This window comes from Poeciliopsis prolifica, unplaced genomic scaffold (genome assembly GCF_027474105.1).
Source record: "Poeciliopsis prolifica strain line A6 unplaced genomic scaffold, Auburn_PproV2 SCAFFOLD012, whole genome shotgun sequence".
Classification (NCBI taxonomy): domain Eukaryota; kingdom Metazoa; phylum Chordata; class Actinopteri; order Cyprinodontiformes; family Poeciliidae; genus Poeciliopsis; species Poeciliopsis prolifica.
Window position 1 is genome coordinate 1,580,048 of NW_026562387.1, and position 17,628 is coordinate 1,597,675.

Here is a 17,628-nt window from a genome sequence, read left to right on the forward strand (position 1 = left end):
GTGTGTGTGTTGAGAGACGGGGCCAGCTGTGTTCTCCTCAGAGATGGGAACAGGTGTAGCACTTCATGACTCACCGACGCACAGCGAATACCAGTACTCTTACAAACAAGTCTCGGTCCAGCTTCCTCTGCGGCGCCTTGACAAAGCTGCAGAACAATGCAACGGCAGTCATTTGTTGCTATGGTTATTGAGGACTGCTGGAAGAAGCCTGCTGGCCTGTTGCAGACCTCGGAGAGATCATGAGGACAAAGAGGCCGTCTTTTTGTGAACATGTCAGCGTGGGTGTGTAAAGTAGGAGAAAGCAGCAGGTGCTCAGAAAGGCCCATCTTGGAATTTGTATCCTGTACTCAGGATACACAGAGCTTTCCTCCCACGACCCGAGCAACATCAGTAATACCCCAAGACACATTTAACACATTCCACCTAACGTGTTAAGGGAAACACTCTGGCAGTCTGGGAAACACTCTGGCAGTCTGGGAAACACTCTCTGGTTGTCAGGTTAAGGCTTACAAGAGAATTAGCAACAAGTAAACGCAGAGCTTCAAAAAAGTATTCATACCCTGCTAACCTGTCATAACTCAGACCTTTGGAAAAATGTTCATACTTTAATAGTGTTATATTTTTGTTTAATTACAACCACAAACATCTGTACAAAAGGCCCATGGTAACTCTGGAGGAGCTGTTCAGAGCCACAGTTTGTTGTGCAATTTGCAAATCTGACATTAAGAGAAGACTGGAAGGAAAAAAATCTATAAGAAGTGATGTCGTGCCACACATGAGAATGGTTTAGTGTGATGGCAGATCTATGGCAACATGTGGTGGTGGCAGGATGATGGTGTGGGGATGCTTTTGTTTGGCAGGGACAAGGATTCTCGTTAATGCGGAGATTAATGTGTTTCTGACAGAAAACCTGCCTGAGGTTATAAAAGACTTAAGACCGGGATGGAGCTTCTGTTTGTGGCAGGACAGAGACCCAAAGCACACAGCCAACAGAAGCATGTCCAAATGTTAAAATGGCCCAGTCAAAGTTCAGACATAAATCCAACTGATGATCTGTTGTATTTATCACTTGAAAAAGTGATGAGTCTCCCAAGTTGGATTGTGAGATCGGCTATCAGTCGATACATGAGAAACTGATCTTATCCAACAATCTCGTCTACCAACGCAGAGGCCTGAAAATGGTTTGAAACGCAGCACAGATCTAACCACTGCAGGTGTGCAGTTAAAAATAGTCACTCCACTTTCCTGTTATATTTAGCAACTTTTCAGACAAACTTTATTCACTATTGCTCAAAATTGGAGTTGGCATATGTGACGTTTTATAGATCGTGATCGGGCAGAAAGCTGCAATCGCTGCACGCCTAGTTTCTACATGTACAAAGCTAGCAGCTATCTACCCCAAACACTGGAAACTTTCAATTCAGAGTTATGCACTGCTTCACCAAATACAAGTAAAATACACTGAAGATTGATGTTTTAACATAGCAAAATGAGACACAACACAGACAAAGTATTGGTATCCTTCCATCAAAGCTCTCTATCCATTTCTAAATAATGTTGGTGAGTGACGTGGTGCAAAAAAAGTCAGGAAGTGCTGATCAGGCTGGGATTTGCTCCCTCGGCCGCATTCAGACACACAGATTCACCTCAAGGCTACAAAATGTTGAGCCTGTCTGTGTGTGTGAAGTGAAGTCCCGTTTGGGGCTCTGTGGTGCAAAGGCATGACAGGCTGTTGTTTTCACTCCTCGCCTGTGTGATTCGTTTGCCTCACTCGACTCTTTTTCAAGTACAGAAGAGGGCCAGGAGGGGTTGCAGCCTTGCTGAGGTGGCTGTGTGTTATCAGGCTGCTCCCCCTGACATGAAACATCACGCAGGCCGCTTACATGCTGACGCAGGGATGTGAATGCACCGCTGCACACGTGGAAGATCAGTTAAAAGAGCTCCATAGAAGGTTCAAGAGAGAATGTCAGCGCATGTTCTTGTGAAAGAAACAGCAGAGCACCAAGTTTCTTTTCTTTTTCTTTTGCTTTTGTCTCTTCCCACTCTCCCTACGTCTCTGCAAAAGGGCCGGCACATGATGCATTTCCTGTCCTGTCCAACTCACGACGTGACTATTTCCTATAGCAGTGCATCCACAACATCTCATAGATTCTGTCTGGTGGGGCAGACATGCATCATTAAACAAGACAAAGCCTTGTGAAAAAGAATCTAAAGTATTCTTTGGGGTGGGGGAGCAAATTCTTTACTTTATCTGCAGCCATTGGGAGACAGACTGAAGAAGACATGAGGTATTCTGAAATCAGGAGAGGGATGATTTGCTCATCCTTGGCTGTGTGCTATGCATCTCTTTACGACCCTCATGAAAAGGTTGTATTCCAGTGTCTTTCTGACATCATGGAAACACAACAATAGACACCATCGATCCTTGAAAAGGCTTGTCACGGAAAAACCCCAATAAAACACATTGAGGTTTGTCTCAAAATGTGGAAGAGTCGAAGGGGGAGGGATACGTTTGCAGGCACAGAGAGAAGCTGCCTATATATCCAGACTTTCTCCATCATTTGGTGCCTCTGCTCTCCAGCTCCACCCTGCTCTTTCACTCAGATGTAATCATTCTCTCCTACTCATTAAATGTAAAGGAGAAGCCCTCCTGGGCCAGTGCTCTGTCTACCTGTCCCTCCCCCAGGCCGAGTCAGACCCCAACGGTGGGCTGCTCCACCTCTACATAATCACTTAGGAGTCAATGAGTAATGACAGTGAGGTGGGGGCCTTTCGTACCCTTTAATCAAGAAGAATCATTCAGAACAAGAAGAATAGTCAGTAAGGATATTAAAAAAAGAGAAAATGACTTGAAGTAAACAAAGTTAAAGTGCTGAAAAACCACCTTTCTGGTTTTGGAGCGCTGAAGTCTCGTGAGAAGGGGTGTCAAGGCTTTAATTTGAAGCAAACTGAGCTGTGCGGAGAAGAAGATTGCTGGGTGGTGGTCAGATTTTCAAGGCCACACCAGAGAGCCTGTTCTCCCAACAGATTAGACGAAAGACATGTTTGCTTAAAGAGCCGAGGCTTTCCCCGCGTTTCATCAGTCTGATCCGCGGAGAAGGCTGGAGAGTTAGGAAGAGCAGTGAGAAGACTAGATCAGGCACAAACATGGAGCGCGGCCAGCTCACTGAGCTGTTTCAGTGCAGCTCATGCTTTTGAAGTGTTTAATGTTCTCCATCCTGGGCCAAAACCAATGACATTATTCTTCCTCCAACTTTCCTCTTATGCAAGGAGGTGCAGCTGGGGGAGCCGAGCCGAGGATGACAGCGGAGTCTGGGGAGTAGGTGGCTTCTCTTCAGCCCGTCCTGAAACGCCGACATCCTTCAGCACCCGCAATTGTTTTGGAGACGACAGAAAGGGAGGGAATGGCGGGCTAGAGGGGGGAGAGGGAGAGGGGGGACGACGTGACATCAGCGCTTCCTGTGGTAGTGAGCTGCTTCTGATGCCACTTCCACAGAGTTTGAGGTAAAAAGGAGTTCATGGCGGTTCCCTGTATGCCCACCAGTGCTGTAAAGCTTTCCACCGACTCTTGGCTTGAAAGGCTATTTTGTGTGCCTGAAGGTCTCTCTGTGTGTTGGCATTGTCTTTGTTTAATATCATACTTCCTGCCTTAGTTTCAACCCCTCTGCATGTAGTACCTGTTTCCTCACTCTCTGTTTCACAATGAGACAAAGACCGCCATACAACTATGTGCAGATGTTAGGGTGGCATTTCTCAACTTAGACTGTATCTCTTCAGCTGAGATCATAATTGGATCAAAACCACCTGCAGAAAATAATCCACTCCCCCCGGGATGCACTCCCCAGTCACACCGTCCGTGCCGCTGCACACTGCCGCGGTGCCGGGTACAACGGCCCATTTTCAGAGAACACAACATGTACACACATCATGTTCAGCCACTTCTTGCTTGGCTGGAGAGTGCTCAACAGGAACTTTTAAAGGCACAACTATAACTCAGCCTGTGTTGTATTCTCAGAAAATAAGTCAATTTTCAGTGACAGGTGGCAGACATTTAAACAGACTGGTTAAAAAACTAATAAATACTTTAATTTTGAACCTTTTAAATATGTAGTTAAAAATGTAATTGTTGCTGATTGGATTGGGAGTTGGCGTAACCTGTAGTAAGGATGCACAGTGTGACTGCTGCTCTGCTGCTCTGGTTCCACACTGACGGGTGTGCAGTGGTTGCCTTGTTGGAGAAGAACTGGGCCAAACGACTAACTCATCAAACTTGGAAAATGAAAGAATTAATCACGAGAACTGTAGGAAATTGATGCGCTCGACTGTGATCTCTCAGCTGTCCATGGGCAGACTCCATTGTATCGGGGAGCTTTCTACACTGTACATGAACCTGAACACGTCGTTCACTGTGGAACTCTGCAGTGGAAGCATCATAGTGTGGGGATAAACGCTGGGAAGATGGATGAAGCTAACTACATGCCAATACAGAAGGAAACTGATTAGAGATTGCACAAGAAATTGAGACTGTGATGGAGGGCGATGATGAGAACCACACTGAAATTTGTGGTTCTAACATGACACAAAGTAGAAAAGTTCAAAGGGTGGAAATAACTTTGCAAGTCACTGTAAGAGCCAAGGCATTATGACCACCTACCGTAACGGTTCGCAGAAACGACAGCTCTGTTCACTTTTCAGTGGTCAGAGAATAACACGAGGTTCTCACCTGGGTCCCAGCTCGGCACGCTCGGGTGCTCGTCGTCCGGCAGGGTGCTGTCGCAGTCTGCCCCGTCTGCCAGGCTGCCTTCCTCCTCCACGATGTGCAGCTTGTCCTCATCGTCTGAGTCTGAGCCTGCCTCCAGCACATTGTTGTAGTTGGTCACTGCGCAAGGAGAAACAAGATCGCAGCTTAGAATGAGTTCCGTGGCTCCTGACTCAACTTGGAGTGCTTTATAAACATGATGAGATGTGTGTGGTCTTTAATTATGAGCGCTGGGAGTGAAAGGTCAAAAGCTGGCTGGGTTAAATATATGTACCATGTCGTTTTAATGTCAAAACTATTAAAGGGACTGGTTGTGGAGGCAGAGGGGGCAGGGAGCTGGAAATACCAATTAAACAGAACGTGGCCCGCCTCAGACAGATGAGATGAAACTTGAAATGACCTCCACAGGGAAAAAATTTGGATTAAACAGCTAAGACACTGACAACCTGCTGAACAGGGGCCTCTTTTAGGTGTGACAACCAACCCTGTAGCAACAGGCGAGCAGAGAAAATTCACACTCGGACACGCAGACACACATGCAGATGTGTGAGATCACTGGATTGCAGGTTGAAGTGGTTTCAGGGCTGTGTGGGAGTCGGTGTGATGTGGTCGCCTGTGTTATGGGCTGAAGGAGCCAGGAGGCGCGCAGAGAGGCGGCCCGCGGAGCGAGAGAGAGAGAGAGAGGGTTATTACAGGGAGTAAATTTTCCTCACACACACCCCATCCATTTCAGCAGTGTGTGTGCCGAGCGTGTTGCTCCGGCATCGTCTTTTCATTTCCACAATGTTCCTCCATCTCTCAATTCCACCTGGGTTTCCATTTCCTACCCCTCCAACCCCACCACCACACGCACACACACACGCGCACACACACACACACACACACACGCACACACACACACACCCCTCCTGCTGCTGCTGCCCTCCAGCCTCCCTCTGTTCCGCTGAGAGAGCTACAGATCCTCTCGGAGGCCAAATCAATTCTCCAGTGAGAGCAGCTCAGTCAGCAGAGGGCCTGGGCTGCAAGCGCTCCAACTACCTCTCATATCAACACTCGCACCGCACGCAGCGCTGGCACATCCACACACCACCTGCATTCACTCACTGAATGCGGACTGCCAGTACAAAGCACCTGAGCGTAGTGGAGTTTTTTTTTCTCTTCTCCATCTATCTCCTCTCTCCCCTACTCTCTTCGCCCACCTCTTTCTGAAGTGGCTGAAGGAGGAGGCGTATCAGGTGGAATCGTGAGCCTACGTTTCAATCAATGAGAATTGTTCCGGCGAGAACTCTCGCTCTCTCCCATCGCCGAGCGGGTCATTATGGCCGGCCGGCGTTCACAGAGGCTCGCCGGAAGGTTCCGGTTGAGGGGGAGGCGTGGGGGGCTGGATGGTGTGCTGTTGTTTGTCGAGCTGTTCGTAGGGGTCGTTGCCGCTGTGCTGCAGCTGCGAAATCCTGTTAGGTTCATCGGGAGGGCCGTTTCATTCTCAAACTCTTTACTGTCGTTCATTCAATAGCGTACCTCATAAGAGTAGGGCCAGGACACTTTCGCCAGCAATAAAATGTCTTATGCATTTTTGGTGCGACTTTAATTGCACAATATTCGGCCAAAACAAATTGAACGGCTTCATTCACTTGTTCTGCTGCCATTGCCAAACTGGAACCCTGTATTGGCAAACTACACTTCTAAAGCAGTGCAGAAACAACCCAGGATTAAACACCTACTGAGAAATCAAGCTCAATGGGAGAAATCCCAGACTGGGCACTAAAGGGACATGAGAATGATATCTCTTGACCATGTATTACAAGACATATTTTACATTTCTATTGGAGAACTCAAGAGCCACAGAGGAGGATGCCACACACACAAACTGGTTTTACGCAGCATCATGTGACACTTGTCCATACTCCTCCTCCCCCCCTCTGCCCACTTTTCCCCCGGAGCGATTCTGCCAGGTGATGTATTGTCTGTTCAGCAGCCCCAACAGGGTGCAACACTTCATTTTGAAACAGAAGGTACTTTAGGATGATTCTGAGAGGCTGTTTAGGGCCACAGCCACTCAGGTGTGGAGCTGAGGTCAGCGATTACAAAGGCAACAGTTCCCAGCAGCAGTGGCGAGAGAAAATGACCAACTATAAAGCTGTAGAGAGGAAAATCAATTCGCTGGTGTTTGCAGCAGCAGCAAGCGGGACAATAAAGGCGGGAGCCTCGATGTGCGGCAAAGGCACTGAGTAAAAGAGTCAAAGGATGGTGGTGTGTGTATGAGATGAAGGGGAGGGGTGTCTTCCTGTACCAAATGGTCGGCGTCATCGAAACAAAAGTGTGTTCCTGCACGAGATGTAACACCTTGCATTAACAAAGACCGCGGTCCCTTTTGGCTGACCGGCTGAGCGTTTGGACAGCTGGTCTCATTAGCGCTAACATGCTAGCACGCAACAGGAGGACGACTCCTACGCATCTGAGAGAAGGCATTGGGAGGTGGAGGAGGTGATGAGCTTACTTTCTGAAAAAGTTTGCTTTTCTACATAGGCTGCAACGTGTTTAACACCTGAGAAAATAGCACGGCTCAGATCCCATTTTCACAACACCCACACGCAAAAAAGATCACATCCTCTAGGTCTGGGTAATGAGACACTATCAACACAAACTCAGCACTAAACATCCACCGATAGGCTCAGATTTTAGCTCATTAATAACTCCACTTATGGACTGGTAAGACATGTACCAGGCTGTCCATGTCAGACACACCTAAAAAAGACCACTGCAGGGGGAGGAGGACCATGTTGTTATGACACCTGCCAGGCTGTATCAGTTACCAGCACCAGAATGGGTGACTGGCTGGTCCAAAAACAGGTCCAACATTTCTCTGGTGGGAACTGGGGGGACACCTTGGCAAACTGTCAGCAGATCAGCACACGAAATGCCATATGTCCATTACTGCAGGTTCCCTTGTTGGTTCTGCCTGACTCCCCCTAATTGTGTAAACTCTCCAGTTCTTATTTTAGTTTCTCGTTATGTGATCCGTTCCCGATTGGAGAATCATTTCAGGAAATAAAAACCTCTGCAGAAAAGGTCTCCGACTCCAGCAGATTGCTCAGTTTGGACTTTCCAACACTCAGACATGCCAGATAAGATAGGAATATCTCAACCTCTGTGGGAGGAAACAAATCTCATGTTTGGAGAAGTGTGAATGACTGGCCTAATAATTTGGACAAAGCATAACACCTACAGATTGTGAAGACACATATTAGTGTCTGAAAACAGCTTGTTCCTTGATTCATTACCTTTAAGGACATCTGTTAGCAACTTGAAACCTACACCTCGTCTGTGCAGCCCGATGGTCCTGAACCAGAATGTGGACGAGGAATGTCTGGAATGTCCAACCAAAACACTTTTCTCTGAGTTTGGCTCTTGAAGCCACAGATCAAAGCCTGTGCTTTCTTTCTCCGCCTAATGTCATTCAATTAACTGACACATATTGCAAGGTCTGCTGTTGCCCTGCCTGTGATTAGACAGATTGACTCATTGTAAACGGCAGTGACTGCTTGCTTGCCCTTCTACCTTTCCTCTGTGTCTATATTTAGCCTTGGTACAGGCTCCCTCGTTGAGGTACGCCACTTATCTCATTCTGAGCTCAGGGCCAGGCAGACAGTGGTAAAACGACCACAGGCATCCTCATAGAGGACAGAGTCTGCCGTCACAGAGTCTGCCCTTGCGGCTCTGCAGTGCCATTTTCTCAGGAAAGGCAACCACTACAATAAACCCAACTCCTAACCAGAACAAAACAAAGCAGTGCCATTCAAAACCCTCAAGTATGCCGTCTCAAGGTAAGGCGCCTCATTCAGCGCAGAGGTAAAGGCTGACGGTTTTTGTTGAAACAACAGCCTTCCTCCTGCCGAGTCAGGAAGGTCAGCTCAAGAACCAATAATAACAGAACAAAAGAAGTGGGGATTTTCGTAGTTAGCAGGTTCAAAGGCTCCTTTAGACTTATCAAGTCCCTACACACTGCCAGACAGAGGGCGCTAGATGGTTTCCTGCAAAGATCAGCAGGATCAAAGGTCACAAAGTGAGCAGTATGGCCTCCTTTGTAACAACCCTATAGATAAATCTCTAAGCCTTCCCACGGCAACATCAAGTGATTCTTACTCATCAGTCTGAGATGGCAAAAAGCAGAACCTTGACAGTGAAAATAGCCCTTGGCACTCCTGAGTATTAGTCAGTCTTTTATTAAGCATTTACCTGCTCTCCAAAGCTTCTAAACAAGTCAAATGCTCTCTTGATATTCACTAATAAACAAATGTTAAGTCAAAATCAACAACCTGTGGAGATGAGCCCTCAGTAGGAAGCATTTCAGAGGTGATCAGGAAGACAATGGACCCTTGTCTTCCTAATGAAGCTGATCAAAGTTTCAGCATGTGAGCTAATGAGCCTCTGTGGGTCACTCCACCACCATCTGATGAGCTCTTTTTTATGATAACACTAATGCTAATGGTAGCTATTGTTCTCTTAATCTGCATGATGATACTTGGAGCTGGGAAGAAAGTCAGTGGGTGTTAATGAGTGGAAAGGAAAGCGAAAACGACTGAATTGTGCCTCAGAGTTTTTCAGATCAAAGAAGGAGCCTGTTAACCTGGCCTTTTGCTTCACTCTGCCAGTCAGGACGCACGTTTTATTGCTCAGGTTAGTCCCAATAATGCTGCTGTAGCTAAATGGCACCCAGGCTGTAGTCCTACTGGGAAGGAAGTGGGTGTGAATGATTGTGGCTTCTGATGGTTTTTTCTTTCAGAGACTAATGAGCACACACACACACACACACGCACACACACACCGACATTCTGTTCAGCTGGACGTCCTTTGAGGGTTTCTGCTTCTGGCTCCTCGTTGCTTTTCTAAATAAGGCCAGGTGGGCTGGTAGAGACCAACGGGTGTCTTCACACACACACACACACACACACACACACACACACACACACACACACACACACACACACACACACACACACACACGCACACACGCACACGCACACACGCACACACACACACAAGCCACAGCAATGCCTCGGCCACCAAGTTTACTCTTTGTTTATGTTGGAGGTGAGACAGCCCCATCCAAGGTAATAACTCTGCTACACCTAAGTCAGAGTGTGTGGTCTGGTAAGAGGCATGGCATGTAGAAGGTTCCCGGTCATTATGGGTGATCATGTGATCCAGGCTGCAATCACACTGATGTCATTACAAAATGGTGCAACCCAGAACTGGACATCAAAAAATGGCAAATTTCAAAACTGGTCAACCAAACCAATTTTTTTTAAAAAAACAAACTCTACCTGATGGCACCAACTGTGTCTCCATTTTTAGTGCACTTTGAAGTATCACATCAGAAAAGGTTCATGGAAAGGTTTGAAATGACTTTCTCAATTTCACAAAAAAAAGGTTTTTACGCTCGCTTGGTGGTTTTGGGCTTTCAGGAAAGAGAGTTAATGTTCTAAAGGGTTGATGGAAACACATTTTCCGAATAAGTTCTGATGTAATGAATGATTCCATCCTCTGGTGGGTCTGAGCCTTACTAGAGACACAAACCTGGAAAAACATTCAGAGTCAAAACCTTTAGCTCAGAGCGGAGAACTGTTGGCCTGGAGTGGCCGAGCAGACAGCACACATTGTGAGAAGTGTGAGTCCATGCTAGTTTGCAAGCTCTATTTCCTGTTTATTACAGCTGTATATGTCAACATCTGACAAAACTCACCTCAGGCTAGCCTGGTCGATTTGCTCTAATTGAGAATGGAGACATGCCTAAGCTGCTTTTTTTCTTCTTCTTTTTTCTTCTTTTTCTTTTTTCTTTTTTGCACTATTCTTAAAGTTCTCTCAAAATTTGCATAACAGTTTGATGAAACATGGCTACTGACATCAACACTCTTCGGAGTGAACAGGATTAAGCTGAATATTTAAAATACAAATTTTCTCATTTCCAGAAACAGTAAAGGAATGATCAGACTCTATCCCTCCTAGCAGCAAAGCAGAGTTTATCCCTCTAAAATATTAGGCTGCCTGTTATTTTGAAAAGATGATCCCATGATATTGCGTACATTGCAGCTGTAATCTGTCTTGTAAAGGGGTAAAGGCATGTGATGGGGTTTATTTTTAGATTCCCTTTTAGATGTTCAGAACACTGAAGCCTTGCCTCAGTTGAATTCTCAATTCATCCAGGAAACAAAAACACTTCTTGCTTTTTATAAGCTTTAAGATTGTAATCAATTGAAATGTGTATTGACAAGTCAAACCTCTACAAAGTCCTGCCGTCTCTACGCGAAACGCACAAACACACACGGTGCTGGCGTTTCACACCATCTATAGATCCTCCGGCCGTCAGCGGACAGGCCTGCTCCCGTTCTCAAACACTCAGCAGCTCTGTGGTGAAAGAATGCCCGTCTCTTCCACCAGCCGAGCCGCATATAGCGGAGCCAGGTGAGTGAGGAAAAAGTACTGCAGGAGGCGGGTGAGCAGCGGGGGGTGTGGAGGTCAGAGAGGTGAGGGGAGGAAACATCTGTTCCAGATTCTGGTAAGGCCAGAAAACTTGCGGTCACACTTCCGCAAACCACCTTCTTTCTGCTCTCTCTGTACTCTGTTCCTCTGCTCAATCCGTCACTGTCGTTTTCATTCACAAAATGAAGCTCGCCAGGCCCTCGTATGAGCAAAATAAAAATATGGCAGGTTAGCCGAGCTGTCCCTCTGCACAGGAAGCAGAGAAACGGCACAGAAAACCTTCTGCACACACCTGGGTAAACAGTTGCTTCCCTCCTGCCAGTGGCTGCTTCCACTTAAGCCCGGCTGATCTGCAGGAGCGGAAGACGAACCAGAACCCAGAACCCAGAACCCAGAACCCAGACCTGCTGCTGCTGCGTTAGTCTCCATCAGATCTCATCTGAGTCCCCGGCAACACAAAATGTCCCTGCCACCTCTGCTGTCAGACTCCATTCACACTGATGGCTTTTGAAAGCTCCACAGTAGTAGAACGCTGCTCTTGTCCTTTGATTTTGCCAGTTTGTGTTCAGCCGTGACATTTTGAGTGGAGTGGTTATTATTAGAACGAGAGCCGACAGGTTTTAAATGTGGTCGCTTCACATCAGCAGCGTCGAACTTCATTATGGGGCTTGTTCCTCTTTTCTTTTTTTTTTTTTTTTTTGTGCAGTCACTTTGGGTGTAATGTCAACAGCGAGGCTGGGTCAGCAGGTGCTGTCTAAGGGCAGCTGTGAGAAAACCTTCCACTTCGGGGTAGAGGAATGCTTCCAGGGTGAGACTGTCCTCCTGATGGAGTCAGTCCTGTTTGGGTTGTTGACTGTATAGAAGCATTAAAAACTATTTGAATGTTTCCATCCCCCCAGCCTAATGATATCACCTAATTTCACAAGGAAACAGTTAGCGATGCCCCGATATGAAAATTTCATTCAAAGCATCATTTTGTGGACTTTTGAGTTGCATCAGCAAACGACAACCAGACGTACCTAAATATGGGTTGTTATCAGCTCAGTTTAGTTTAATGGACCAAAACTGACATGTTAAACAAATGTTACTAAAAGTTCAACAATTGTTTTTTTTTTTTATCTTGTTAGAGTTGTGATGTACATAAGTAACTGTTGACAGATCTAGCAGACATCTAAGTAACACAGGATTTTATTTACGAGCATCAGAGTCGATCCTTTTCAAACTTACATGCCACTTTTCTCTGTAAGATAAACTCCTGTCAAATTAAGTCTTCACAAATTTGGTTAAAAACTAAAATCTATCCCCAACAAGCGGTAGACCCAAATGCTGAAGCACCTTTATGAAATTTTAAGAAGTAGAGGAAAGAAGTCTGAAAAGTAAAATAAGCTGAATTCAACAGAACTGAATGATTTAACTCTTGTTTTCTTCTTGTGAAGACATTCTGCTGACCAGCAGAACTGGATCACAGTGAGGTGCGTGTTTAAATATATGCAATGAGCAATAACACTGTTATCCAACCAGGTTGTGCAGTGCATATCTATATTAGGTTAGTGTAGCACAGGGCTGTTGCATTTTAGGAGCAGGTGACTGGACATTCCTGCCTGTATTAGGTCTGACAATTTACTGTGGGGGAGTAGCAGACTGGGAGAGCTGCACTGGCCTATGAAGAGGGAGGCAGGGAGTGAGCAGTATGACTAAACGGCTCCAACCAGAAAAATCTCATTAAATCCTGCTTACCTGTATGCATACCTTGCTCTCGCTAAAATCACCAAAGCAAACTTGATCTAATCAAGGGGGTCGAGTGTCACAGTATTTATACACTCCATTCTTCATTCAATAATGTGTTTGTCGGGTAGATTAATGGAGATTTTGCCAGTCAGCAGCGAGGTGTGTTCACACGCAGACTACAGGGAAAAGAGGACGGAAGAGACGAACGGTAAAGGGGGAAGGATGATAAAGGTGGGAGGAAAGGAGCTGCAAATGGCCTAAAAAGACTAAGCTGACCTGTCACATACGATGCTCATCTGAACTGATGGCTGCCCCAGGGAGGGAGTGTCACTAACTGTCAGCCTGACTGAGGGAAGAAAAAGGAGAGAATATTGTCGGGAGACAGAAGTAGACATTAAAGGTTGAAATGAGGATGGATGTTGCAGGAGGAATGATTAACGGAGTAACAGCAAAAATGCAAATACGACCTATTAGGGAGTGGAAGGATAAGGTTGGTAGACAGGTAAAACATCTATAAAAGGCTAGTTTCTGTCTTAGGCTAAGTTGACACTCCAGGTTTTGATGCACAGATTCCATTTTTTTATTATTAGTTCATGTTACTAAATGATGCAACCGAAGTCAGACTTTGGTTTTATCGGTTTATGACCCCAAAGCATGCACAGAAGAAGAACGCTGTCATGCAGCAGCACTCTGGTTACAGAAGTAACAATGAACGTCGCTGCCGTCTGTGGACCAACATTGACATTACTGTACAATAGGAGTTAACCGTATTCTCACAAGATTACAAGAAGACGAAGGAAAAAAGCACAACCAATTGTAAGACACTTTCTGTGAAGTATTGACTGCAACGTTATTGACTGCACTTAACAAAAAGAAAAAGAACATCAGGAAGTCAGAGGTTAAGAAAAACAATGATCAGGTATTAGGTTTGATGTTTAGCATTGACCTGGAGGAGCGGGGTCTTCGTTCCATTTTACACTTTACACCGTTGAGAGTCAGCAAGTCAGCTCAGTTCAGTGCAGCCCTGGCCAAGATCTCTGTTGACAGCCTACTGTGGCTTCACTAATTCCAACACTAACACACAAAAGTGGGCCCTTTTCTGCGTTTTCTGCTCTTTGTGGGACTCAGACAATAAATGAACGCTCCTCTGGCTTCCAAAATGTCAGCTCTGTCACAAGACTCCAGAGGCCAGACGTCCTGCACAACCTCTGACTTGCACGGCGCATAATCAAACACGCTGCCCCCGGGGCTGCTGCTCGCTTTGTCACACTTGCTTTCTTGTTATTCATGTGAAGCAGGAAGAGAAAGGGGTTAACACAGTAAACTTACATCCACAAAGGCGCCTTTGTCACCTTGCTCCTCCACTCCTTCACCTCACCCCGCTCACCCCCCTCACAACACCCAGGGGAAAATAGCCTTTTCCCTGTGTGATCGAGAATAGTTAGCACCCCCACAACATCTCCCTCCAGGGGGACTTCCAGCTGAAGAGGCGGTCAAGCGGCGCTGCTCACACCATTACCCTGCTGTTAAATGACCATGAGGCTGGACTCCCTGTCCAATGGACAGCTATGAAAATCTGTCCCGCTAAATCAGGCGAGGAGAAGTATGTGTGTGTGTACACATGTTGGTGGACCTCATCTAAAGGGGTCAGGTGGGTGTACAGTGGCTGTACTCACCAACTCGTAAACTGTGATTTGTAGAGCAGAAGGAGCTGTTAATGCAGCGCTGATTGAGGCAACAGGTAAAAAAAGCATTGACCACAAAAAGGTGACGATTGATCACCTTTCGGTGCATTACACCCGTAGGTAGGGTTAAGGTTAGTTATTAGTTAGTTTTAATAGTTTGAGACTTTACATTAAAGTTCAGCTTTATTTTGTTGTGACTTACTTCAAGTTTGGAACAAACTTCCAGAAAACTGCAACGCAGCTGAAACACTGAGTTCCTTTGAATCAAGGCTAAAACCCCAGCTGTTTAAAGTTACTTTCAACCCATAATTACTGGAACATCGACCAACATATTTGATGTGTATTGATGATTTTAACCATGGAAAAAGAAAAAAAAAAGTGATGTCTGTTTCTGGTTTTCACAGTTGTTGACTATGGATTTAGTATGGATTTAGTTTCGTTTTTATTAATTATACTAGTAGTTTTTTTTTTTTTTTGTACTTTGGTTAATATTTTGGTGCCCAATTCAAAAAGGTCAGAGTTTTTGTTATCATGTACATCTATTGGGTAATGAATAATACAGATTACGTTTAAAAAAAAATAATTTGATATCATTTAATTATTGTTAAACAACCAACTGGCTGATGTTTTCTTCCAACAATTGCTGTTGCTTGTGAACTCGTGTGAACTGCTTGTGTGGGGAAAAAAAACTATTTCACTTCAGTTCTAAAAGCTAAAAACAAATTCATGTACAGAAAAGAAGGATATTATAGTTTTAGTTAGTTGTATGTATACACGCATGATATTGTTCCAGTTAGTTATATATTTTCTCCATTATTTACCGTTTTTATTTATTTCAGATAGCAGACATGTTTTCTCAGTTTCAGTTTTTGCTTTTTTGTTCATTTTAGTAGACTATGATAACCCTGGTATTGGGCCTGTGTGTGTGTGAGTGTGTGTGTGTGTGTGAGTGTGTGTGTGTGTGTGTGTGTGTGGGTGTGTGTGTGGGTGTGTGTGTGCGTGTGTGTGTGTGTGGGTGTGTGTGTGTGTGTGTGTGTGTGTGTGGGTGGGTGTGTGTGTATGTGTGTGTGTGTGTGTGTGAGTGTGTGTGTGTGTGTGTGTGTGTGTGTGTGTGTGGGTGTGTGTGTGTGTGTGTGTGTGTGTGTGTGTGTGGTTGCCAGCAGCACTGAGAGCCCATTAGTTCAGTGTGTCAGGATTGGAAAGGAGAGCATCGACAGTCGGGCCGGGATAATCAATAGCAGCAGATCTCTCATTCCCCTCTGCCATCTACAGTAATGGACCCACAGTCCAACATGGCTCTTCTGCAGCTCTGCATGCCAGAAAAAAATGACGAGAGGAAGGCAGGGGAATGGAACAGCAACCGACTGCTGGTACTTTCTGCCTTGCTTCTTCTCTCTCAGGTTTTCTTTGCTGTTGTGGTCAGATGCTGGTTTCTGGTCCCTGTGGGACAAAAGACGGAGGCCAGAGTGGGGTTTGTTCGCAGGCAGCAGCCAGCAGGGTGGGGCCCTGATTACTCAGGCACGGTGCAACTGGACCGCGCTCCCGGGACTATCCCATCTGATGTCACCCTGAATGGGAAATTATTGAAACACTTGAACGTTTCAAGGAGAGAGTTTCTGCTTTTCGTCATTTGGCTTCGGCTGAGTAGAGACGTTTAGAACCACTTCATGAAAACGGTTTTTGGTAAACATTTAGCCAATATGTCAGTAAGTGAGTCTTCCTTGAGTGAAAATACCAAGCCATGACAGTAATAACTCAATGATTTCAAATGAAGTTTAACAGGACAAGACATTCCTAAAAACAAGAAGAGATGGAGCTGTAGCGATGGTTGAGGGAAAACTAAGAAGTTCTGTTCACTACATCAGAGTCAATGTTTCACAAGCCCCAGTGTGAGGTTTGAAGAATCTGACAGAAGAAGCTAAGACTTCACTGTAGGTAAATGTAGACCTAATATGTCTTCTTGAGCCAATATGTGAACCAAATCTGAACTTTTATGACATTCTCAACTAGGGGAGCACCGATAAATTCCCAGATTTTCTTAATTCTGGTTGATCGGCAATAAGCTTATTGGAATAAATCAGTTAGTGGCATGATACACCTCCAGATAATGAATAGTAAACTATTTGAAATAAATTGTGTTTACTATCCGTTACACATGTTAAATGTAAACAAACATGACAGCCACTGTGAGGACTGATCTATTGAGAATCTGGATTCTAACTGATCTGGTTGCAGATCTCGGCTGCATCGCTGTGTTCATGTAGTCCTTCAAAATAAAAGTCTTTCGACATAAACAATCATAACAAAAAAAATTTCTGCTCAGGTTGCACATTAGATTTAAAATGTGAAGCCTAAACATGTACTAATGTAGTTTTGTAGGTTTCAAACTTCATGTTGGCTGGTCATTAATAAACAAAAATATTTCCAAAAAGACAGATTTTTTTTTTGTAAATGAGAGGACAGTGACTTCTTCAAGCCAGCTGAGCGGCAGTGTGCAGCTCTCTGGAATGTCCTCTCCAATCCAATTAAACAGATTTTCGAGTTTAGGAGCAGCATAGTGAACCATGTATCTGCTATGAAACGTAGGAACTGCGGGGGTATTTCCCATTTCCTGCCTCGTGTCTGCTAAACAATTTCTTCCAACTCATAGTTGTGTGTGCTGATATAATTTGGTTGGACGGACATTAAAAAAAAAAAGACAGAGTCTCTTCTTTGTATACTCTGAGGACGGTGACCACCTTGGGTCACACAGCTCTGTGTTTCGCCTGTGAGTGGGTCCCTGCTGTGTCTGGGGGAATTCCATTGGCCAGAGGCTGACCCTGAACACTGGCCTTCCTGTTGCACAGCGGCCATGTGCCGATGAAGCCGGAAGAAAACCGGTTCGGTCCGGCGACTGGCTCTTCTGTCAGCCTTACTGTCCGGTCTGAGTGAACGGAGATGTGTGTGTGGCTGGGTGTTTATGTGAGACGGATCAGC

General features: G+C 45.4%; 1 protein-coding gene across 1 annotated transcript in view; it reads right to left on the minus strand.

Moving 5' to 3' along the window:
- The window catches only part of zeb1b (zinc finger E-box binding homeobox 1b), a 55,862-nt gene that overhangs the window by 9,437 nt on the left and 28,797 nt on the right, over positions 1-17,628 (minus strand). Inside the window, exon 2 of the mRNA XM_055037352.1 lies at positions 4,724-4,879. Within this exon, the coding sequence (XP_054893327.1) occupies positions 4,724-4,879 (156 nt within the window). The remainder of the gene's footprint in view (positions 1-4,723; positions 4,880-17,628) is intronic.